This window comes from Balaenoptera musculus, chromosome 4 (genome assembly GCF_009873245.2).
Source record: "Balaenoptera musculus isolate JJ_BM4_2016_0621 chromosome 4, mBalMus1.pri.v3, whole genome shotgun sequence".
Taxonomy (NCBI): Eukaryota; Metazoa; Chordata; class Mammalia; order Artiodactyla; family Balaenopteridae; genus Balaenoptera; species Balaenoptera musculus.
In genome coordinates this window covers 57,769,306-57,791,217 of record NC_045788.1, presented here as the reverse complement: position 1 = coordinate 57,791,217, position 21,912 = coordinate 57,769,306, and the positions used below count along the sequence as shown (strand labels likewise).

The following is a 21,912-nucleotide window of genomic DNA, read 5'->3' as shown; positions in this document are numbered from 1 at the left end:
TTTACTGAGTGAACTTGAGTGTCTATCACTATACCAAAGAATGCGAAGTAGTTCAAAAGAATCAAGCATAATCTTTGCTCGCACAAGGTAGTTTCATTGATGAGACAGTCACAGAACATTTTACAAAATAAAGGATTATAACAAGGTCCCTGGGAGGAGCTTAATCTCCATGCACAACTCAGGAATTTGGGGTATGGGCAATCCTGTTCCTCAAGTGACCCGCTGTGAAATTAGAAAAAATGACAAGGAGTGCTTTGGGACCAGTTGGTGACTCTGGTCATTGAAGGCTGATTTTTTTAAAATAAAAGTAGAGATAGAGGTGGACTCAACTTCCTCAAGAGTGCTCCTGGATGGTCAAGAACACACCCTGAGACAGGAGAGACTAAAGTGCTTAGGCCTATTTTCTGAGGGAGAGACCACATTTTAAGAGTCACATCAGTTTTACACACCAGTGTTTTCTGCTTCAGGCCTAAATGTTCCAGGTTTTCTGAGGGTGTTTTAAGAACTACAAGATGAAAGCTACTGATTGGGCACCTATTATGATTGGTGAGTACTGTTAGGGGAGACACCCTGAATGCGAACAAAAATAGTAAGAGCAGCATTGGTGGTAAGGGGGCCTGTTAGGGCAGGAACAGCTGCTGTGGAGGTGCTGAGGAGGTGATGGAAGCAGCTGCCGCCGAAATGGACTACCCAGAGGTGAGAGAGAGAGCAGCCCCAGGGACACCACACTGACTATGGAGAAGACACAAACCCAGGGTCACCTTATGCACCAGCACAGTGGACATAGTTCAGAGGGCCCAAGATACTCTTAAGGACCCATAAAAATGTTTTAATTATATCTTTCTTAAAATCAGAACCCCCAAAATGACTATTATAATAATGAATGTGTAATAATAAATTCAGTCTGGATTATATTTTTCTTGATACAGCTTAGTCATAAAATACATTCTTCTACCTTTTTTATTTATGGAGGAAGGGGCCCATGAAGGCAAATGTTTGAGGGCCTATAAAAGTCATAACGAGCCCCTACACTAATCATTCAGGCCAAGGACAGTGAGTGTGCATGCGGGGGGCGTGGAATCCCAGCGACTTTCATGTGTGGAGGTTTAGAATTAAAGAGATTGTTATCCACGACTCTCCCATCACCACATACACATACACCACACACAACAAAAAGTGCCAAATAGCACATAACACGAACCGAGGGCATAGGAGTTATATAGTAGAATGTAATTAGAATCAGTCCTCATTCACCTCAGAAGACTTCATTGCAAAGGTGATGGTTTGGAGAGTCATCTGGGAAAAACAATGCTGGAGGGGGAAAAAAAAAAAAGTAAGAGAGAAAGATATGGAGAATCAACAAATCAACTAGATGTCTTCCTTTTAAATGCCGTGTGTCATTATTTTAACTAGAGGCATCAATTTCCTTACTGCAACTTGACTACCCTTATTAAGGAATCAGTAATCATATTATTTCCAGCTATAAACAGATCACTGAACCAGTGGTGAATTCATAATGATTTTTCAATTCCTCATATGAATTGCTAGTTAAGAAAAGAGAGCATTCCATCCATGCTTCCCAATTGTTTACATCTAGATCTGTGCTTCCTTCAGGATGTTTAGAACCAAGGATTGACCAGTATGCTCAGATTTAGTTCTATTTGTACCACCTTTAAAATTTACAAAACATTCTGTTGGGGGTGGGGTTGAGTTAAATGTTACTGTGATAGAACCAGCATGGTTTGAACCCTACTCTATGTTGGAAGAAATCTACAGGAACACACAACTAGGAGAAGACATAATATGGTAGGCAAAGATCGCCACCATTCATGGAACATTGATCTGACGTTTTCCCATGTTGAAAGAGAAGTTTGAAGAGAGCATAACACTTATCATGACATTTACCTTCCCAAGTAAAAGAAGGTTATCCTGGCTCTGCACATGAGAGACAAGAATAGCCATCAGAAATTAGCCTTTTTGTGGCCAGTTTCCCACAGGTGCATGTTAAGTCCAGGGTCTGGAATTTATGAGATATATAATTTTTCAGCATATGCAATACTGAATATCATTTCATTTCAAACAGTGTTGCTAAAATGATCTAAATGGCAGGTACTTGCTTACATGTATGTATGTATGAAGAAATATATTCAATACATTCACATTTGTAAACTTGATTGTAGTTTGTCTATCCTTAGAACAGTCATCCTAAAAAAACCTGTTTAATCTCCAATATTGTAAATATAAAATTTGGGGGGAAAATGCATGAAAATGTTAGGGTTGCTATTTTAACTTTCTTGTTTCTGTTTTTTCTCAATTTTTGGCAATAGCATATATTAATTTTACAATCAGAACAAAAGGAAGACTGTTATTTAAATTCATATATTAGCTAATTTAGGGTTAGCAGAGATGTCCGGTATTGTAGTCTTTTACTCTTCCCCTAATTTAATATATCTCCGTTTCTTCTGTTTAATATCTTTGATAAAGAGCCTCTGTATTATTGTCCACAGATTAAGAATGCTAAAAATAATTTTTAAGTTACACACTCCATAGTAGCAGTAATAGAATATGCAACTAGAAAATTGCTTACAAATGGACTGTGTTACTCTGAAATTACTTATTTTATTTCATGTGTCCAAGATAGATCTCAGGAAAATCCTAGTGAAGATGGCATTTCATGGCATTGAGTTAGCATTTAATAATAATTGTAGAGATGCTAAAGCTTATAAGCCTATTAAGATTTACAAAACAGAAAAAATTGTGTATATGTGAAATGTTAGGTTCATTTTCTAATAAGATAGGAGAAACGAAAACATTTTGTTAGAAATGTGCTCATGAGTGAAGTTACGGATGGCTGATTCTTACTGACCACTGCAGACTAAAGAAAATATTTCTCCAAAATATCTGCTTAGATCCATACTGTGCAATTATACTGAGAAGTAGTTGCTGCCCCAGACTTGGGTGATACCATTGGAAACCCTGCACTTAGGGCAGTTGATGAGGGCAGAGTGGAAGAGCCCTCCCACCCCTAACAAAGCTGGATGGAGAGAGAACAGTGTGGTAGAGAAGGAAGCACACAGGCTGGGAAGTGGGTCTGGTTCCCATCCGGGCTTAGCTTTGAGGCCTTGGCCAAATCACACCATCTCTGAGCCTCAAAGCCCAAAAATGTCTAGCAAAGACAGTAATGCCTACGCCACAGGGCTCTCATGAGATCAAACAAGTAAAAACATGCAAAACACCCAGCAGAGTGCTCAGCACACAGTAACTTCTCTAAATAGGTTAGATCCCTTCCCCGTGAGCCAGGCCTAGAGCCCACACCTTCTCATCTGAGGATACCTCATAGCTTCACAGCCTGGTATCCAGCCTGAGAAGATCCTGTGACTTCCAATATTTTCTACTCTGTTTCTTATGTTCTATATTTTAAAAAGAAGAAGAAGAAGAAGAAGTGGGCCAAAATTGAGTTTTCTTAATAAATGTTAGTGTCACTTGCTACAGTCTGTGTTTCATGCATTTATGCCTGGTGTTATAATAGAAATTAGTTAAAAAGATTATTCTCAAGAATTATTATTTGTTAGAAAAGCTACTATTTTATATATTTCATTTGTGAAGAAACAAAATGATAAAAGAAATTTTTTTAAAATCAAAGAATTTTCTACAGCAAATCACAAAAAAAGAGAGGTTTCCCTTTATGCTGATACTGTTTTCTAAACAGTCAAAAATATCTCAAGAGATTCAATAAGGAAGTGGTAAAAGGTGATTTTGAAGTATTATTTGGAAAGAAATAGGCTGAAATAATTGCTAGAGGGTGTCATAATGTGATAATCAACTTGTAAAGTTTCACTATTCTCTTGTGGCTAGAATGACGTATTTAGAAGCATACCGGTTTAATGTAATCTAAATCCATTTATTTGCTTGAGTGTGTAGTCAGTGTATATTTCCTTTTTGCTGTCTTCATGATGTTTCAAATAATAGATTAATATTGACCTTATGGTGTAGTTCTATTTAGAAAATTGAGCTTGAACTGTGGATAATTATGTGTATATATTTCTTACAATGTTTTAAGACACTGAATTAAAAAAAAAAAAAAACCTGCACAGTTGTATTACTGTCAGCCCTGCAGAGCTGCTGATAAGCCAAGTTGTATAGTTTCATGAATTGCGAACTCAATTATCAGACAGGTTCTGAATTCTAGAAGCATTATCCCACAAGATAAATGGACAAGTCAGAAATGACACAGCTTGATTTTAAGGTACCAGGTGGAGGTGGCAATACAATCTGGGGGAAATCTTGGTTTGATATATGAGTGCATTCATGTGATTTGGCAGTGGTTTTAGATACCATGGAGATGTCACGTGACCGACCTTCCTGCTCAGTTCTCGGACTATACCACACTTGTGAAACAGTGAGGCTCATGGGGTAATAACTCAAAAGCCAAAAGGCTATAAAGCAAAAAAGTTGCTAGCAGGCACTAACCTGGGTGTCATGACTCTTTTCAGGTAGTAGGTGTAACCTTGAAGAAAAAGTGGCACTGTCTTCAAAAAAGTGACCTGACCCTGGCTTTGGTGGGTTTTTCTGCAAGAAATAAAAAGCACCGCATGTGTTTATTATACATCCTTTCTAGCTGACCACTGCTTTGTTCTAGAGTTCAGCATGAAAGGACTAATTTTTGTTTTCTTTTGTTTTTGTTTTAGTGAAATGGCATGTCCGTTGCTAATTCTAGCTATTATAGTTGCACATGTGAAAAATACCTATACATAGTTTATAGATTGGTAGCATTTCAAATAAATGGTATACTGAAATATTGACCTGAAATTTTTTGAGATGCTTATCAATTGATATTTTTTTTCTTAGCCCAAGAAAAGAGTCTGAATCATTATTTTTTAAATTTTACCTTGTAACATTAGATATGTTTTTTAAAATATATTAGGAATTTAAATATAAGCATGCCACTTTGTTTATTGCTATATTATTAAACCTCTTGGAGCATGGAAAGAATTCTTCACAAATGATTTTGCTCTTTTGAAAAAAATAAGCTGCAAAAATATTTGTTAAACTATATATAGTCTGTTGATGAGGGTAGCTTATAAAGGTATACTGAGCTTACAGTATGTAATGTTTTAGCCAAATAATTTTTATATTTTGAAAAAATGTCAGTTTGAGTGCCATAAATCTTTTCCCAGAATTCAGAACTGTATGTATCTCTATTTTAGGAAGATGACATTGCTTCATTAAAGGAAAAACCTGGGATCATTATGCACCCCAATTTGTATGCAGTGAATCACTGTTGCCCTTTATTCTTCCAGAATTCAGTTAATCTAAGGATTGTGCCCATAGAAACTTTTCAGAACACAAAAGAAAATTACCACTGTTATATCTGCTGAATAAAATCTCTAATAGTTGATTTTCTATCATAGAAATAACACATTATCATTCAATAATGCTAGTTCTTAAGTTACAAACCAAAGAAACAAATTTTCAGCATTGTAAAGAGATTCACACATTTTTAAATGTAGTAAGTATACAGAAAGTTTTTCTTCCCATAAATAAAAGCTGCCACTCATTACATTTTAGAAAGGCAATGCCTGAAAAAATGGACAATGTTCTGCTTCTTAGAGTCAACCTACCTTTTAAATACTTAAAGCCCTGTGCAAACCAAAGATAATAATGTAATTCTATCCTCTTTAGTTGCACAGAGACTATCAAGATTTATTAACCTCTGGAGTTAATAGTGACCGTAGCTCTTAATTCCCTTTCAGACAACGGACCCTCATATGTCCATTTTTGTTTCTTTGCCTATATCTCTGTGTGCTACATTTGTATTTTAAGTAGATTTACAACACAGATATTCACGTGTGCACTTAGTATAAGGTTGTTTTCTCCAGAGAGGCTCTGCCCAAAGACCAAAGAAAATGGAAGGTTTTGTTTTTGAAGTGTTTAAAGATTATTTAATTTTTACATAGTATGAGATGTTGCTAATTGGGTTGGGAAGGTGATATTTTGTTTTTTGTTTTTTTCCCTTATGCCCTATCTACTCTCAAAAACTTAATAATCTGGTAAACTAAAACCCCAGAAAACCAGCATACCCCTTTACAGTCCATAGTTATGCTTGTATGAGGCCAAAAAATTGTAGCTATCAATATATCATTGCCTCTATTATTAATCCTCCTTTATTTACACCTGGATTTATGAGATTCTCCAATTAAAAGACATTTCTAAAATTCCATTAAAATTTTTTGATCTCAAGAACATTGAGAGTTGAAAATTTTTTTCATACTACCTCTCCAAAATAAACAAGCTGGGTGAATTCCTGTGATGTTAGGCTGCCGAAGAATTTTTAGAGGTTTTATGACACGTTTACTTTTTATGCCCGATCCACTCAAAAATGACAGACTCCAGAGATCACCGAGCAAAAGTCCTCTGTGGGAGTGAGACCCTGATCCTAATCCCTAACCCAGACTCCTCACTGTCATTCAAAACACTTAGGGATTATATAGGAATCAGTTTTAAATGAACATAACAGGCAATCTATAGTGTTTTTAAATCAATACTATAAAAATTGTCATGTCATGTAAATTGCCTTAAAATATATTATACATATAAAATACTATGTTAAAATTAAATGTAATATGTCAGCTGTAAAGGTGAAAAAGTAGCTAACTAAAAAGTTCACAGATAACCTTTTTCCAGATTTTGTGTGTTTTCTCCTCAGCCAAAAGCCTCAAGATCCACTTGCAGCAGCCTACCTCTTCATTTATGTTGGATTGCTCTTTAAACATTAGAATATCTTGTGATAAATAATAAGTTAAAGATTTCTCCTGACACAAGTCATTGTTGATTTCACTGTTATAGGGAAAAGGCTCTAGGGCGGCAGATAAGGCTGTTGCCATGGTGATGAAGGAGATACCGAGGGAGGAGTCTGCTGAAGAAAAGCCCCTCCTTACTATGACATCACAGGTGGGCAGACCCTTAGGGTTCCTGTAGGAAGCTGACATATGTTAATATATCAGATATTGTGATTCTTAACTAGAAAAAAAAAAAAAAAACATTAACTCGATCCAATTTTTTTTTTAAAACACAGTTTCAATGAAACAATTATACAATATAAAATGAAAACCGAAATTGCTAAAAAAAAAAAAAAAGGAAAATTCCATCATTTAGTTACTTATTCGTGGATATTAATTTTCATTACTAAACTTTAGTTAAAAAAAGAAAAAGAAAATATATGTGCAAGTAAAACATGTCGCTTCTTTATAAAGGAGTCTTGTTAACAACTTTGGGAAAGAAATAACAATTAAGCTAACGGTACATTTGAACAACAACCAAAAAGAAAAAAAAAATCAAATTCCTATGAATAAATACAACTTATATTGCATACATATGTCAGTTTACCAGTAGAATATCTAAAATTTCTTAAATGTTAAATATATTTATGTTGTGACTATGCATACTACGTATGTCTATACATATTTATGTGGATAACTAATTTACAGGAATGAGCCAGAAGTCCCTGAGTCTCCATGCAGAAAATGGCATTTGTGGCCCCTCTTCTACTTAGTGACCTTGACAACAAAAATATCATCTCTATTAAAAGCACATGAGGGGCATTTTCCGTATTTATTATAATAAGTATAGAAAAAGATTTGCATTTGTATGCAAAGACACACTGAGAATGAATCCTGTATGTCCTCAGGGACTTTTGAAACACCCTGTAAAATCCACATACATATGTATGTATAATATACTCATCACCACTCTGTGGAACTATCAGTTTTAAATTCTTAAATGCAAAATTACTTAACTTGCATTTATCTTATAATTTAGATTAGATTGTTATCTTAAACATTTCTTTTTTTTTCCATAATGCAATAGTAAATACAGTGATTCAGTTCCAATTATATGAACATGTCTAGATTTAGAAAAATGTCCATTTAAATTCCTCATGAAAGGCATTTATATCAAAAGCTAAATTATGGCAACTTATTTTTAGAATATCATCAGATCACATCCCCAGCTGCTGCCAACATGTGTGGTTTCATTTCATTCTAAACACTATGCTGTAAGTAATGAAAATTATAATAACATATAACATCAAAATTGAATAATAAAAAAGTTATAAAGATTCCCAGGACTTTGGGATAATCTTATGTTGTGAGGTTTTTGTTTTTGTTTTTGTTTTTGTTTAATCCAAAAGAGGAGATGCTTCTTCCCAATGACACATAGTAATAGTTGGAAAGAAATTTGCTTAATATTTACCAAGGCCTCCATTCTTTACTTAATTTACATAGTAAAACATACACAGTTTTACATTGATCTCCTGCCTTTGTAGAATCCATATCCAAAATATACAGTCCACAGTTCCTCAGGCAAATGTTATGGGAGGTGAGAACCACTTGGAGTTCTCAGCTAATGGTAGAGCCATATTCATCAGTAGGTAAGACCTATCCAAATTTGCAATTGGCATAGTTGTGCTGCAGCATATCATTTCAGGACATCACGATTTAGGACAGGCTCTAGTGCCCAAAATTCTTTTTCTTCAAAACCATGCATTGCTATGTGCTTTCCAGTAATCATTTTCAAATGTCCAAAATTACCACTATAACCTAAAGTTTAATTTAAATTTAATGCAAAATAAGAATTTTGATTTTTTTAATTAGAAAAGAAACTAATGATTACCGTTTTCTCATATTCAGAACATTTGTGTGTACCAAGTGCCTTCTTTAATCCCTGTCTAATGTTGCATTAACTGTTTTTGAGGTAATAGTTACAATTTTACTGCATGAAGATGATATAATGCTTTCTTTGATGCATCATATTCTTGTTGCATAGTGACTAGTTTATGAATCAGCAAACGGAGAGTTCTGATTCATAAAATGCAATGCACCTATTGTGTTGATAATCTTATGGAATTAATCCTGTGACAGCTGTGATACAATTATTTCTCAGTCAAATGTGGTTTTATTAGTTGATATACTTTTTCCACTGTACACAAGTGGCTTCTTCCCTGCTATGCACCAGTGGCATGCACAAGCCAAAAAGCAGCAGAATGATCTGAAAAAGTGAGTACTTCTCATGGCAACCACAGCATCCAGTCTGTGTACCATACCACATTCTTACTCGTTATCTTGTGTGAATGTATTAGTGTCTTGAAACATGTCTGTCCCATGTCTCCTGTAAAGCCCCTATGACATAGTGCTACATACTGCAGGACACATTGACTCATCTTCATCACTGGTGTGTCGATGCCAGCTGCTCATTCACAGATTCCAGAAATGTCTGAACCTAATTGCTGCTCTCCCAATAATGTCTTCAGGACAATCATAATTGATAAAATACAGAATAAGTCCTTGAAACACTGAGTCCCTAATTTGTTTAGTAACTGTTCATTCCACAGATTGGTGAGTGTAGAATAGTTTATATTGAAGCATTTTTGTGTTATGTGATTATTAGGATCACTTTTAGAGAGATTTAGCCAAGCATACTCCAGTCAAGTCATTTATAGTACATTGAACAAATTGAACAAAACAGAAGAGTTGGCCAGGTGACCTGAACTCAGAAATTGTGGGAATCCCTGAGAATTGCTCTTTTTGTTTCATTTAATTATTGATTCTTTGCTAAACAATGTGTCAAGCTCTTCATAGTAGTTCAAGTTCATGCTGTCCTAGACTAACACTTTAAGTCAAACAGTATGGAAACAAATGTGCATTGATGAGAGTTTTGAAGGGAAAAAATATGTGAACCATCAAGTCTTGGAGGAAATAGAGTTTCTCTAGACCTGTGCTGTTCAATACAGTAGCCGCTAGCCACACGTGGCTATTGAGTGCTTTGTGGATACCCCGAATTGAGATATGCTGTAAGTATAAAATACACACCAAGTTTTGAAGATTTAGTCCAAAGAAAAATAATGTAAACTATCACATTAATAATTTTTATATTGATTACATGTTGAAATGATAATATTTTGGATATATTGGGCTAAATAAAATGTGTTATTAAAATTATTTTCACCTGTTTCTTTTCACTATTTTTAAAGTGGCTACTAGAAAATTTAAAATTACCGGGCTCTCGTTATATTTCCATTGAACAGTACTACTCTAGACTGTAATGGTATAAATAAATCCAGTTTGAGGCTAGAAGGGAAAACTATATGCCAGAAGATTGAGTATATCATAGAAAAATTTTTATTCTTCTTTATGAGAATGAAATGGCTTTAGGGAATATTTTTCTCTCATAAGGAACCTTCAGAAATTTTCATTTTAACCACCTCCCCTGGTACTTCTGTAAGTAGGGAATAGCCCATTCATTTTTTGCTGTAGAGCACAGTGTCTTAAAACTATGTGTTCCCGACCTCTTCTTGTCAAGGGAATTTTTTCTTAACTCAGGCTTTGTTTTTCTATCTGTCCCCACCCCTTATAGTTTGATACTGATTTAATTTTGTGTCTGATAAAGATAAAAAAGTAATGTCCTTGATTGGAAAAACATTCACAAGGCTGCTAAATACAGTCTTGTTTGGGTTTTCTGTTACTAACCTGAAACAATTGCTTTAATTATATTCTCCTTCCTGCCTTGATGTTAGTACTATCCAAGCTGTAAACAATAATATTTGTTCATTTCCCCATGAATAGATTCACATTTTTATGTCTAACTATCCTGTCAGGAAAATATTTGTTGTCAGTTGGTTGACATTTAGATCAAGTCAAAGAGTTGAAAGTTATCACATGGTTATCCTTTACAGGAAGATCCACTGAGATCCATATAAAGAACTGGGGGATGGGGCAGTACCATTAGTACTATTAGCTCATAAGAAATTAATTCAGTCGGGTGGCAGAATTACCATGACAAAGCCTTCAAAGGCTGAATACTAAGGGGTGCATAGTAATGTTTCAGTTGTTTCCTCTTTTCAATGGATTGAGTCAGTCAACTTAGTTTTAATATGGTGACTATTTTGATGGGCTTTGCACACATTTCTAAACTTGGATAGGACTAATAAAGCCATAAACAGATAGTTTAATTATAAAATTATGAATGAAAGCCTACTTAACAAATGACATATATTGTACTTTTAATCAAGAGAGTGCAAATAATAAAGGAATTTTCAAAATGCATAAAGATATGTCTATTGAAAGCATATTTGTGTTTTTATTTATATAAAAATAATCTTAATTTTTCTATTATTTAGATGAGATAAAAAGACTGGTATATTTTTACAAACTTTTTAATCAACATTACAAATATGAGATATTTGTTAACTGTTTTTTAGCTTATTAGCTTCAGTGTTTTAACTTTTAAAATTATTCTTTAAGTACTAAAATGTTTAAAAATAAAAACAGAATATTTTACTTTAAACTAAAACAATAGATGGAGATCATCAATCTGAAGTGTAAAATTATAGAATAATGAGTTATTATCCTATACAGACCTTGTTTTCTCACCTAAAATGTATTTTGGTTTAGAGTTAATTCTTAGTGATATAAGCTATCACAAACTTTAGCTCTGTATTTTTTAATGAAACACCTAAGCAATATATTGTTTAAAGATAAATAAACTTAGACTTAAGTCACAAAACAAGCTATCTTTAATGCACTGGAGCTTAAGTAGCAGGCACTATTTAAAAACAAAATACTCTCCTTTCATCTTGGTTAAATATTCAGCTTAGATCATATAATAATTTGATTTTTTAACATTTAAATTAAGGAAATTCAAGTTGAACTAAGGCAAATGTATTTTTAGACAAAGTTTTAAAACAGACAATAATTCATTAAAGGTGGATGATATTGTCTGCATTCTGCTCAACACTAAACACAGTACTGATATAAAATAAGAACCAATTTTGTCCTGTGGTGGCTACTTTTAGCCACATCAACTGACCGGTCTGACTAAGTCATAAGTAAATTGAAGGCATTTGACTGAATATTTCATTTACAACCTATGATTACAAGGAAGGTGTAAAGGATCAATAGTCTTGAATTCTGAGTGACAAGAAGCTCCTACATGCGAGTTCTCACCTGTCTTCTTACTTCTGCTACTCCCTTTTGTTTCCATGTCCATTGACTGTGTAAGGGCTTTCTCTCAGAATCTCCAAATTTGAATCTCTGATTTAAAATCTCTGAGTGAGGTAGTGGTGTTATTTCTTGAAGTACCACTGGCTTCCCACTTGCATTGGTCCATGTCCTGCTTCCAAAGATGGAATGAGGCAGGTCCATGCCTTTATTTCAATTTTTCTCATTAGGCATTCATTCTTGGCATTTTTGACTTCTTGGTAGAAGCCTTGCATTTGGAAATGTTCCTTTAGATACCTCTAGGTTTCCAAGCATTTCAATGATGTGACAGTGGGGGAATGTGGACTTAGATTTGTGGTTTAAAATTTGCCAGGAATTTAGTAAACATTTCTGAGGACCACTGGCCTCTCTATGAGTTGATCAAACCCCATATGAAATTGAGGATGCCCATGCAATCATTCTTTTATACAATTCACCATTCAGTTGGACTGTATAAAATCAGTCAACATTTATTAAACTGCCACTATGAGATACAAAAAATTAATTGGATAAGGTCTCTACCTTCAAAGAGATCATAGTCTAGTGGGAGGAAAACAGGTGAAACTAAGGTTATAAAATTGGGTAAAGCATGGGAACGCTGAGATGTTGTAAGAAGGCACTTGCTGCCTAGAGCTGAAGAATGTTCCCAGACGATGTATCAATAGAACGGGGTCCTGAAAGAGAAATAAGAATCTGTCACCATTAGAAAGGTCTTTGAACTAATCTAAATATTGAGAAGAGGACAAAGAAGGATAATAAAGGAAAATTTTAAATGTAAAGTTGAAATAGAGGCCTTAGCAACTAATGAAGTGGGTCATTTTAACTCAGTTAAGATCATCTGATTGGACCAAAATTGCAATCACTCCCACTCAGTTATTCAAAAAAAAAAAAAAATTGGAAACCTTTTGACTCACCTTTTATTATTTTTATAACATCAATGTACTCTGTGCCAGAAGGATGAAATGAGGTAAGTTCATAAAGTATTTTCAAACTGAAGGAAGTAATTCTAAGGGGATGTCAATAAGCTCTATCCTACCAATGAATAAAGACAGAATAAATGGCATACAATTTGGGAGTAAAGCTTAGGGGAAATATTTGGAGGATTCAGTTCAGTTTGCAATATTACTTTATGACCTAAAAGGTTTGCTTATTCTCAAGTCACCATAGGAAAACCATAAATTTGTTTGAAAATCAAGAGGGAGGCATGTGAAAAGCCATTCTTATCTATACAAGTAAAAATAAAATGGGACTTAGTAGGGCTAAAATAATAATTCTTAAATTCATCTGACTGAAGATACAGTTCAAAATTGGACTGTTTGAGATAGATATTTTTATATCTTCAGTTTCTGCAAAGTCACTGTCCCATTTGGTAGCCATTTATTGAGCCCCTCTTATATGAAGACATTCTATTCGAAGTTGTGAAGGATATAAATATGAGTAAGACATAGCCTCTTGCCTCAGAGTTAATAACAAAAGATTTTTTTCATGATATCTCCTATTTCATCTTCCATATCTCAATCAAAACCCAAAAACCTTCAGTTCCCAAATTACCTTTCCATGCTATCTGAAATCTGGCCTTTCATCCTCTTCACCCTTGAGCCCTGCCACTATCCCCACTCCAATCTCAGCATTTCCTGACAGCTAAACGGTGCTGTAGCTCGAAAAGCACAGACTCAGAAAGTAATGTGAAGTCTCCTCTTTGATTTGTATCTATGGAAGAAAGTCACAGGAACAGCTCAGTTACGGGAACGGGACAGACATGTTATGGGAACAACTCCAGTCTAGGGGTGAAGTGTGGTCACAAATAAGACAGTAGGTGTGGAAAAGACCTTATGAGGAGAAGCCACACCTTAGTCTTGGGCACTCTAGGGTCTCTCTGAATAACCTCCTCTTTGGTATTCTTTTCTTCCTGTGCTGAGAAAATCTGAGTGCTAGAAGTAATTTCTCTAGAAAATAAGTCTTTAGTTTGAATGAGGAGAGAGACTCAAAAAAAAAAAAAAAAAGAATCCTATTACCTCTGATAAAGAAGACTTGCCTAAAAGGATAGGCCTTTCAATTAATTGTGCCTTTCCTTTGTTTTTCCATTTAGATATTTATGTGGAAAGGTCTTACTTTCTAGAATTCTTTTATCAAATTTAGACTGTAATTTTTCAGTGTTTGCAATTAAAAGTATCTACAGAAATCTAATACCCTGGTCTTCTAACACCATAGGTAATCTAGGTCTATTCTACACACCTACTCACAGAGCTATGATTTGGAAATAAATTATTAGTCCTTTTATTTACAAAGGAATTTAATTGTATCCAAAGTAAAGAAAAAGTATAAGGGGGCTTTTGTGGAATATAAATCATATGTAGCTTTTACATAATAATGGATATTTCTCAAGACCAGGACTAAGAGAATAAATTTTCTTAGTTATCTATCAATAACATCAGACTTCTTCAGAGAAATAATGGCTAACAAAGAGAGTTATGACATCACACATATGTCCTACGTATTTTAAAGTTGAAGTTGTATTGGTTGTATTGAGTTTTTGCACCTTTTTCACTTTAGCCTAGGTCAATAAGACCTAGTAGTCAGAATGCACAACGTAATAAATGTAAGCCTGTTACAATAAACTCTATGAGTATAGTGTGGTGCCATATTTGATGGTGACCTTCATCTTCCATGATGTTTATAGCGCAGCAGAATCCAGCTCTCCCTTGACAGCTGTGAGAATGACACAGCCTGGAGGTAGACATTGTTGCTACATCAAGAGCACATCACCATGGTGATATCATACTAGATGGGTTCAATATGCTAAGCACATATGGCTAAAAGGGCAAGTTCTCCCAAGAAATACACATTAATGTATGAGTCTTTAAGAAATTGCATAAACACAGTTTTTACCTGAACTACCTATAAATGAAAAACAGATCCCAGAAAACTAATCACATTTTCAGAAGAGCTGGCATAAACCATGGCATTTACAAAAATTCTAATATATTTTATCCCCAAAACATGAAAGGCTAATAGTCCCTCAACATTAAAAAATATTTCAATATAAATAGGATGGGTAATATCCAAGAATGTTCAAATTCAGATAACAAAATGCAAAGAAACTCGAGTTTTGTTCGTGGATTAAAGGAGCATCCCCAAAAAAAGTTTACAACCAAAACAGACCTCAGATAATTTAGAGAAATCTGTGACTCTTTATACATAGTAACACTAAAACTTATAGTTGAAAAATTTTCTCTCTCTATAACTTGAACATTAAAAGAAAATGAGCATTCTTAATGCTTAGAACCCTCGATAACATGTAGAAATTAATATGAGTGAAATTAAATTGCCAACTCTATCTCAAAATCTTAGACTTTAGTGAAGATCTGAGATTTATCCATGTTAAGATAATAGCATGAATGTGTAAAAGTACCAAAGGTGCCTCTTGGTTTTCAGTCCCCTAATAATCACTAATGCTTCCATATTCCTCCTTCACCAATAATAGAATTGCATTTTTTCTTCCCATATTTACCATTATTTAGGTCTCTTGTCATGGTCCATAAGCTCTAAGCTATAATACCACTAACATTGCCAGAGAAATAATGAAGTGAAAGTGAGTCATAGAAAATATTTTGATTTGGTAAGACTTCAAAACACTTCATTTGTTATTTTATGTGTCTCTTAAAATACAGCCTTGCAAATAAGTATTTTAAAATCTAGAGATTTTTTGGCACATCTTTTTCCTATAGCAAGTAGAAAACTAGATGACTATGCCCATTTTAAGAAAGGCCAATATAAAAACTCCCAAAAAACTAAGACAGTTCTTTTAGGGACTAACCACTTGTGTTATCTTAAGTGTAATTTTCCCCTTACCCTTAGAAACAGAACTTAAGGATGTTTGGATTCAAAGAGGTGCAGAATAACTGAAAGTAAATAGTTGGCTGCCACTGATAATGAGAACTACTAAAAATCAAACTGAAAGATTTCTGAAATTAGAGAACAAGCCAATGGGGAAATATGACTGAATTGACAGAAATCTCTTTTACATACAGATTTTCACAAACATATATACTGGATACCTGTACAGTTAACATAACAATATTTCCTACTCTCTCAAAATACTTGTTATGCACTACAAAAGCATTCCAAGGAAATGTAAGGAAGGGCGTGTGCCTTTAGGTGACTTGAGCTTTTTAAGAGAGAAAAAGAGCGTTTATCCATCCACGCACACGGATCTCTGTGTGTGTGGCGTGCTCTTACCACATAGCACTGACTGGCCAGTCCTAAACAGAATGTGTCACCTCAAGGTCTGAAGCCATGGTTCCAGGTCTCAGTGAGAGCTTTTTGTCCAGGTGAAGAGTGAGATTGGCCCTTAGGAACTGTGATTCAATAGGTGTCATATTCTACATACTGAAATTAGAGAATAATTCCAAAACTGTTCTAGGAGGAGAAAAAAAGCTTGAGGTTTAAAAACTGAACTTGGCTGCATAAAAAATATGACAGTGCTAAAAGGCTCATTCCCCATCCCCTGATTTTTTTTTTTCTTTCTTGCCTCTACCCCATTACTTATTGATTGATTTATTTTTTGGTAGGCTTGCTATTCTCATTTTGTTGCAAGGCTGCATTTTAATTCAGCTGATTCTGCAGTTGGACAAAGTCCTTTGACACCTGTGTTCATCTGTTCCCAGCTGGTGAATGAACAGCAAGAAAGCAGACCCCTCCTGAGTCCCTCCATCGATGACTTTCTCTGTGAAACCAAATCGGAGGCAATAGCAAGGCCAGTAACGTCCAACACAGCCGGTAATTCTTTCACTTTTAACTTATCCTCAAGTGGAGTTAATTTTCATGATAGAAAAATGCACATTTTCTTTCCACAATGCATTTTAAGTGGAGAATAATGTTTGCAAACAAATGAAATTTTAGAATATATTCTGTTCAATATAAAATAAATTGCTTTTCTTTATAATATAAGAAACTCCAATGGATATTATCCAACCGATTTTGATAAACATTAGAGTACCACTATTAGCAATGAATCATTTTTCAATGCCAATTTTCATATTTACATCTTCGCATCTCAAGTCACATCATATAGGAATTCTTTAAAACAAAAGCATCTCTTTCAGAATAAGGTTTTTCAAGTTCTGGCTGGAAATATTTTGTATGACAAAAGTCCAATAAAATAAAAATATAGGCAACCCCTTCAAGTGGATTGAAATGACAATTAAAATGTCCTAGAGACTTGGGATATTATCAAGACAATTTTATTTTTTTGTCATATAAATGGATTACTTGCTCCTTCTTACAACAATTTATTTGAACATTGTTCTGGAATTAAATATAATCAAACAGTAAACTATCTGTATAGGGACTAATAAGTTGTCATCCAGTGAGTGAATGCAGGATGCCAGTGTATCAATCACACCTTCTCCAGCATCCTCTGCACTTAAATTCTCACTAATACGAAAACTAAGTCACTTAGGTACAGCCCACCCTGAGGCCACAACGGAAGATTTGACTCAAAAGCTACTTTTCGCCTTCTGGATCAGCGGCAGCCTTTCTGCATTGGTTTCATTCAGTCAACATTCACACTCAAAGGCATGTTGTTCAAATAAGAATGAAAGAATGATGTCCAGAATCAAACAACAAAGGTTATGTTGGATTGCAGGAGAGAATTTAATGGAAGGAGAGGGTAATTACATACTGTCTTGTTAAAGTTCATTTCATTTCCCCATCATGTCCTCAGCCTGCTGCTTCCTGGCACAGTTTTATTATACTTTTAAGTAAGTGAAGAAAATCACAGGTGAAGGAAATTGTGATTTTTAAGAAATGCTAAAAATAACAGTAACTAACACAAGAGAGAGGCACTTTATGTGGGAGTGTAGTCTACAGTCTCTGGAGTTAAACTTCGTGAATTCCAACCCCAGCTCTGCCACTTAGCAACTCTGTGTCCTTGAGCAAGTTGCATAACTAAGTCTATTTCCTCCTAATAGTAGTAAGATCTATATCTCATAGGTTACTTGGGAAGATTAAATGAAGCAATCTATGTAAGTGCTAACACCATGTAAGCTCTAACAGTTGTTACCATTACTGTAAGATATCAGGTGAAAATAGTACACCCAACACTTCCCTTTTCAGATGTGTTAACTTTCTTTATATCACACCAAAGCAATCATTTTCTAAATTCAACTATCGCTTTGAGTAATCAAGCAAATAAAATTGTACTTGGTACATTTTAGGCAGGAAATGAAACAAATTCAGATCCTGTCAGATCAGTTTCATCCTCCTTACCTATGAAACTGGAGCTCACCCCTCCAGACCTGAGCTACCCCCAGCAAAGTACAGAGGAGCCTTGTGTCTCTAACTGCAGGAAAATCCATGAGAATGGGGTACACTGAGAAATTCCCGCTGTTCTCAGAAAAAGCTGCAAAGCATAATTCTCAGATCTTGATTCCAGTACCCTCTACAACTCTCAGTGATGATAGAACTAAGTCACATAGGAAGGGCTCACCAGAGAGAGCAATATAATATCCAACTCAAAAGTTGCTTTTCACCTTGATTTTTCTAGCATATAACAGAGAGACCTGTGAAATATTGGAGGAAAAAAATCAAAAGAATATGTAATTTCTTGTAATCCCAGTACCTACAGTGTTGCCTTCTGTATTAGTTTCCTAGGCCTGCCATGACAGAATGCCACAAAATGAGTGGATTAGACAACAGAGATTTATTGTCTCACAATTCTAGAAGCTAGAAGTGCAAAATCAAGGTGTCAGCAGGACCATGCTTCTCTGAAGGTGCTTGGGAAGGATCTGTTCCAGGCCTCTCTCCTGGTTTCTGGTAGCTCCTTGGCTTGTGGAAGCATAACTCTAATCTTCACATGACATGTGTGCATGTCTCCCAGTATGCATGTTGGTCTCTGTGTCCAAATTTCCTCTCTTTATTACCACCCTACTCCAATCTGACTCATCTTAACTAATTACATCTCCATTGACCCTATTTCTAAATAAAGTTACATTCTGAGGTACTGGGGGTTAAAACTTCAACATATGAGTTTTGGGGGGACACAGTTCAATCCATAACACCCTCCAAAGTAAGAGGTCAGGAAAAATGGTATGTTGAGACTATGGGTTTTTCATTTCTTGGCCTCAGCATTCAGTGCATCTGGGTCACACAGATTTTTATCCTTAAGGAAGACTCTCATTTGATAGTATGTTTTTTTAATCATAAAAATATATGTCGGGGGGACCGTCAAGATGGCGGAGGAGTAAGACATGGAGATCACCTTCCTCCCCACAAATACATCAAAAATACATCTACATATGGAACAACTCCTACAGAACACCTACTGAACGCTGGCAGAAGACCTCAGACTTCCCAAAAGGCAAGAAACTCCCCACATACCTGGGTAGAGCAAAAGAAAAAAGGAAAAACAGAGACAAAAGAATAGGGACGGGACCTGCACCTCTGGGAGGGAGCTGTGAAGGAGGAAAAGTCTCCACACATTAGGAAGCCCCTTCACTGGTGGAGACGGGGGGTGGGCAGGGGGGAAGCTTCAGAGCCACAGAGGAGAGCACAGCAACAGGGGTGCAGAGGGTAAAGCAGAGAGATTCCCGCACAGAGGATCAGTGCCGACCAGCACTCATCAGCCTGAGAGGCTTGTCTGCTCACATGCCGGGGCGGGCAGGGGCTGGGAGCTGAGGCTCTGGCTTCGGAGGTCAGATCCCAGGGAGAGGACTGGGGTTGGCTGCATGAACACAGCCTGAAGGGGGTTAGTGCGCCACAGCTAGCCGGGAGGGAGTCTGCAGAAAAAGTTTGGAACTGCCTAAGAGGCAAGAGACCATTGTTTCGGGTTGCGCGAGGAGAGGGGATTCAGAGCGCTGCCTAAACAAGCTCCAGAGATGGGCATGAGCCGCGGCTATCAGCGCGGACACCAGAGACGGGCATGAAATGCTAAGGCTGCTGCTACAGCCACCAAGAAGCCTATGTGCAAGCACAGGTCACTATCCACACCTCCCCTCCCGGAGCCTGTGCAGCCCACCACTGCCAGGGTCCTGGCATGACAGGATCCAGGGACAACTTCCCTGGGAGAACACATGGCATGCCTCAGGCTGTTGCAGCGTCACACCGGCCTCTGTCGCTGCAGGTTCATGCCACATTCTGTACCCCTCCATACCCCCAGCCTGAATGAGCCAGAGCCCCCTAATCAGCTACTACTTACCCCCATCCTGTGTGACTGAAGAACAGATACCCTGAGGAGACCTACATGCAGAGGTGGGGCCAAATCCAAAGCTGAACCCCACAGCTGTGTGAACAAAGAAGAGAAAGGGAAATCTCTCCCAGCAGCCTCAGGAGCAGCGGATTAAATCTCCACAATCAACTTGATGTACCCTGCATCTGTGGAATACCTGAATAGACAACGAATCATCCCAAAATTGAGGCGGTGGACTTTGGGAACAACTGTAGACTTGGGGTTTGCTTTCTGTATCTAATTTGTTTCTGGTTTTATGTTTATCTTAGTTTAGTATTTAGAGCTTATTATCGTTGGTAAATTTGTTTATTGATTTGGTTGCTCTCTTCCTTTTTTTTAAATATATATATATGTTTTTCCTTTTTCTCTTTTTGTGAGGTATATGTGTATTCTTCTTTGTGTGATTTTGTCTATATAGCTTTGCTTTTACCATTTGTCCTAGGGTTCTGTCAGTCTGTTATTTTTTTGGTTTTTTTTTTTTTTTAGTATACTTTTTAGCACTTGTTATCATTGGTGGATTTTTTATTGGTTTGGTTGCTCTCTTCTTTCTTTCTTTTTTTTATTACTTTTTTATATTTAACAATTTTTTTATTTTAATAACGTTATTTTATTTTATTTTTTTCTTTCTTTTTTTTCTCCCTTTTCTTCTGAGCCATGTGGCTGACAGGGTCTTTGTGCTCCAGCCAGGTGTCAGGCCTGAGTCTCTGAGGTGGGAGAGCTGAGTTCAGGACATTGGTCCACAAGAGACCTCCCGGCTCCACGTAATATCAAATGGCAAAAGCTCTCCCAGAGATCTTCATCTCAGCGATAAGAAGCAGCTCCAATCAACGACTAGCAACCTACAGTGCTGGACACCCCATGCCAAACAACTAGCAAGGCAGGAACACAGCCTCACCCATTAGCAGAGAGGCTGCCTAAAATCATAATAAGTTCACAGACACCCCAAAACACACCACTGGACATGGTCCTGCCCACCAGAAAGACAAGATCCAACCTCATCCACCAGAACACAGGCACCAGTCCCCTCCACCAGGAAGCCTACACAACCCACTGAGCCAACCTTACCCACTGGGGGCAGACAACAAAAACAATGGGAACTACAAACCTGCAGCCTGCGAAAAGGAGACCCCAAACGCAGTAAGTTAAGCAAAATGAGAAGACAGACAAATACACAGCAGATGAAGGAGCAAGGTAAAAAACCCAGCAGACCAAACAAATGAAGAGGAAATAGGCAACCTACCTGAAAAAGAATTCAGAGTAATGATAGTAAAGATGATCCAAAATCTTGGAAATAGAATGGAGAAAATACAAGAAATGTTTAACAAGGACCTAGAAGAACTAAAGAGCAAACAAACAATGATGAACAAAACAATAAGTGAAATTAAAAATTCTCTATAGGGAATTAGTAACAGAATAACTGAGGCAGAAGAACGGATAAGTGACCTGGAAGATAAAATACTGGAAATAACTACCACAGAGCAGAATAAAGAAAACATAATGAAAAGAATTGAGGACAATAGGGAGGATGGGAGGGAGGGAGACGCAAGAGGGAAGAGATATGGGGACATATGTATATGCATAACGGATTCACTTTGTTATAAAGCAGAAAACTAACACACCATTGTAAAGCAATTATACTCCAATAAAGATGTT

At 36.2% G+C, this 21,912-nt stretch overlaps 1 protein-coding gene across 7 annotated transcripts in view; it reads left to right on the top strand.

Annotated features, from left to right (window-relative positions):
* The window catches only part of PEX5L (peroxisomal biogenesis factor 5 like), a 247,406-nt gene that overhangs the window by 126,819 nt on the left and 98,675 nt on the right, over nt 1-21,912 (top strand). For 5 of the 7 annotated variants that reach the window (XM_036851572.1, XM_036851573.1, XM_036851578.1 and 2 more), the window contains 2 exons: nt 6,847-6,951; nt 16,700-16,811. In XM_036851572.1, coding sequence (XP_036707467.1) covers nt 6,847-6,951; nt 16,700-16,811 — 217 coding nt within the window. Of the gene's footprint in view, nt 1-466; nt 547-6,846; nt 6,952-16,699; nt 16,812-21,912 lie in introns of those variants that run through there. The other 2 variants (XM_036851575.1, XM_036851576.1) reach the window with 2 other exon arrangements.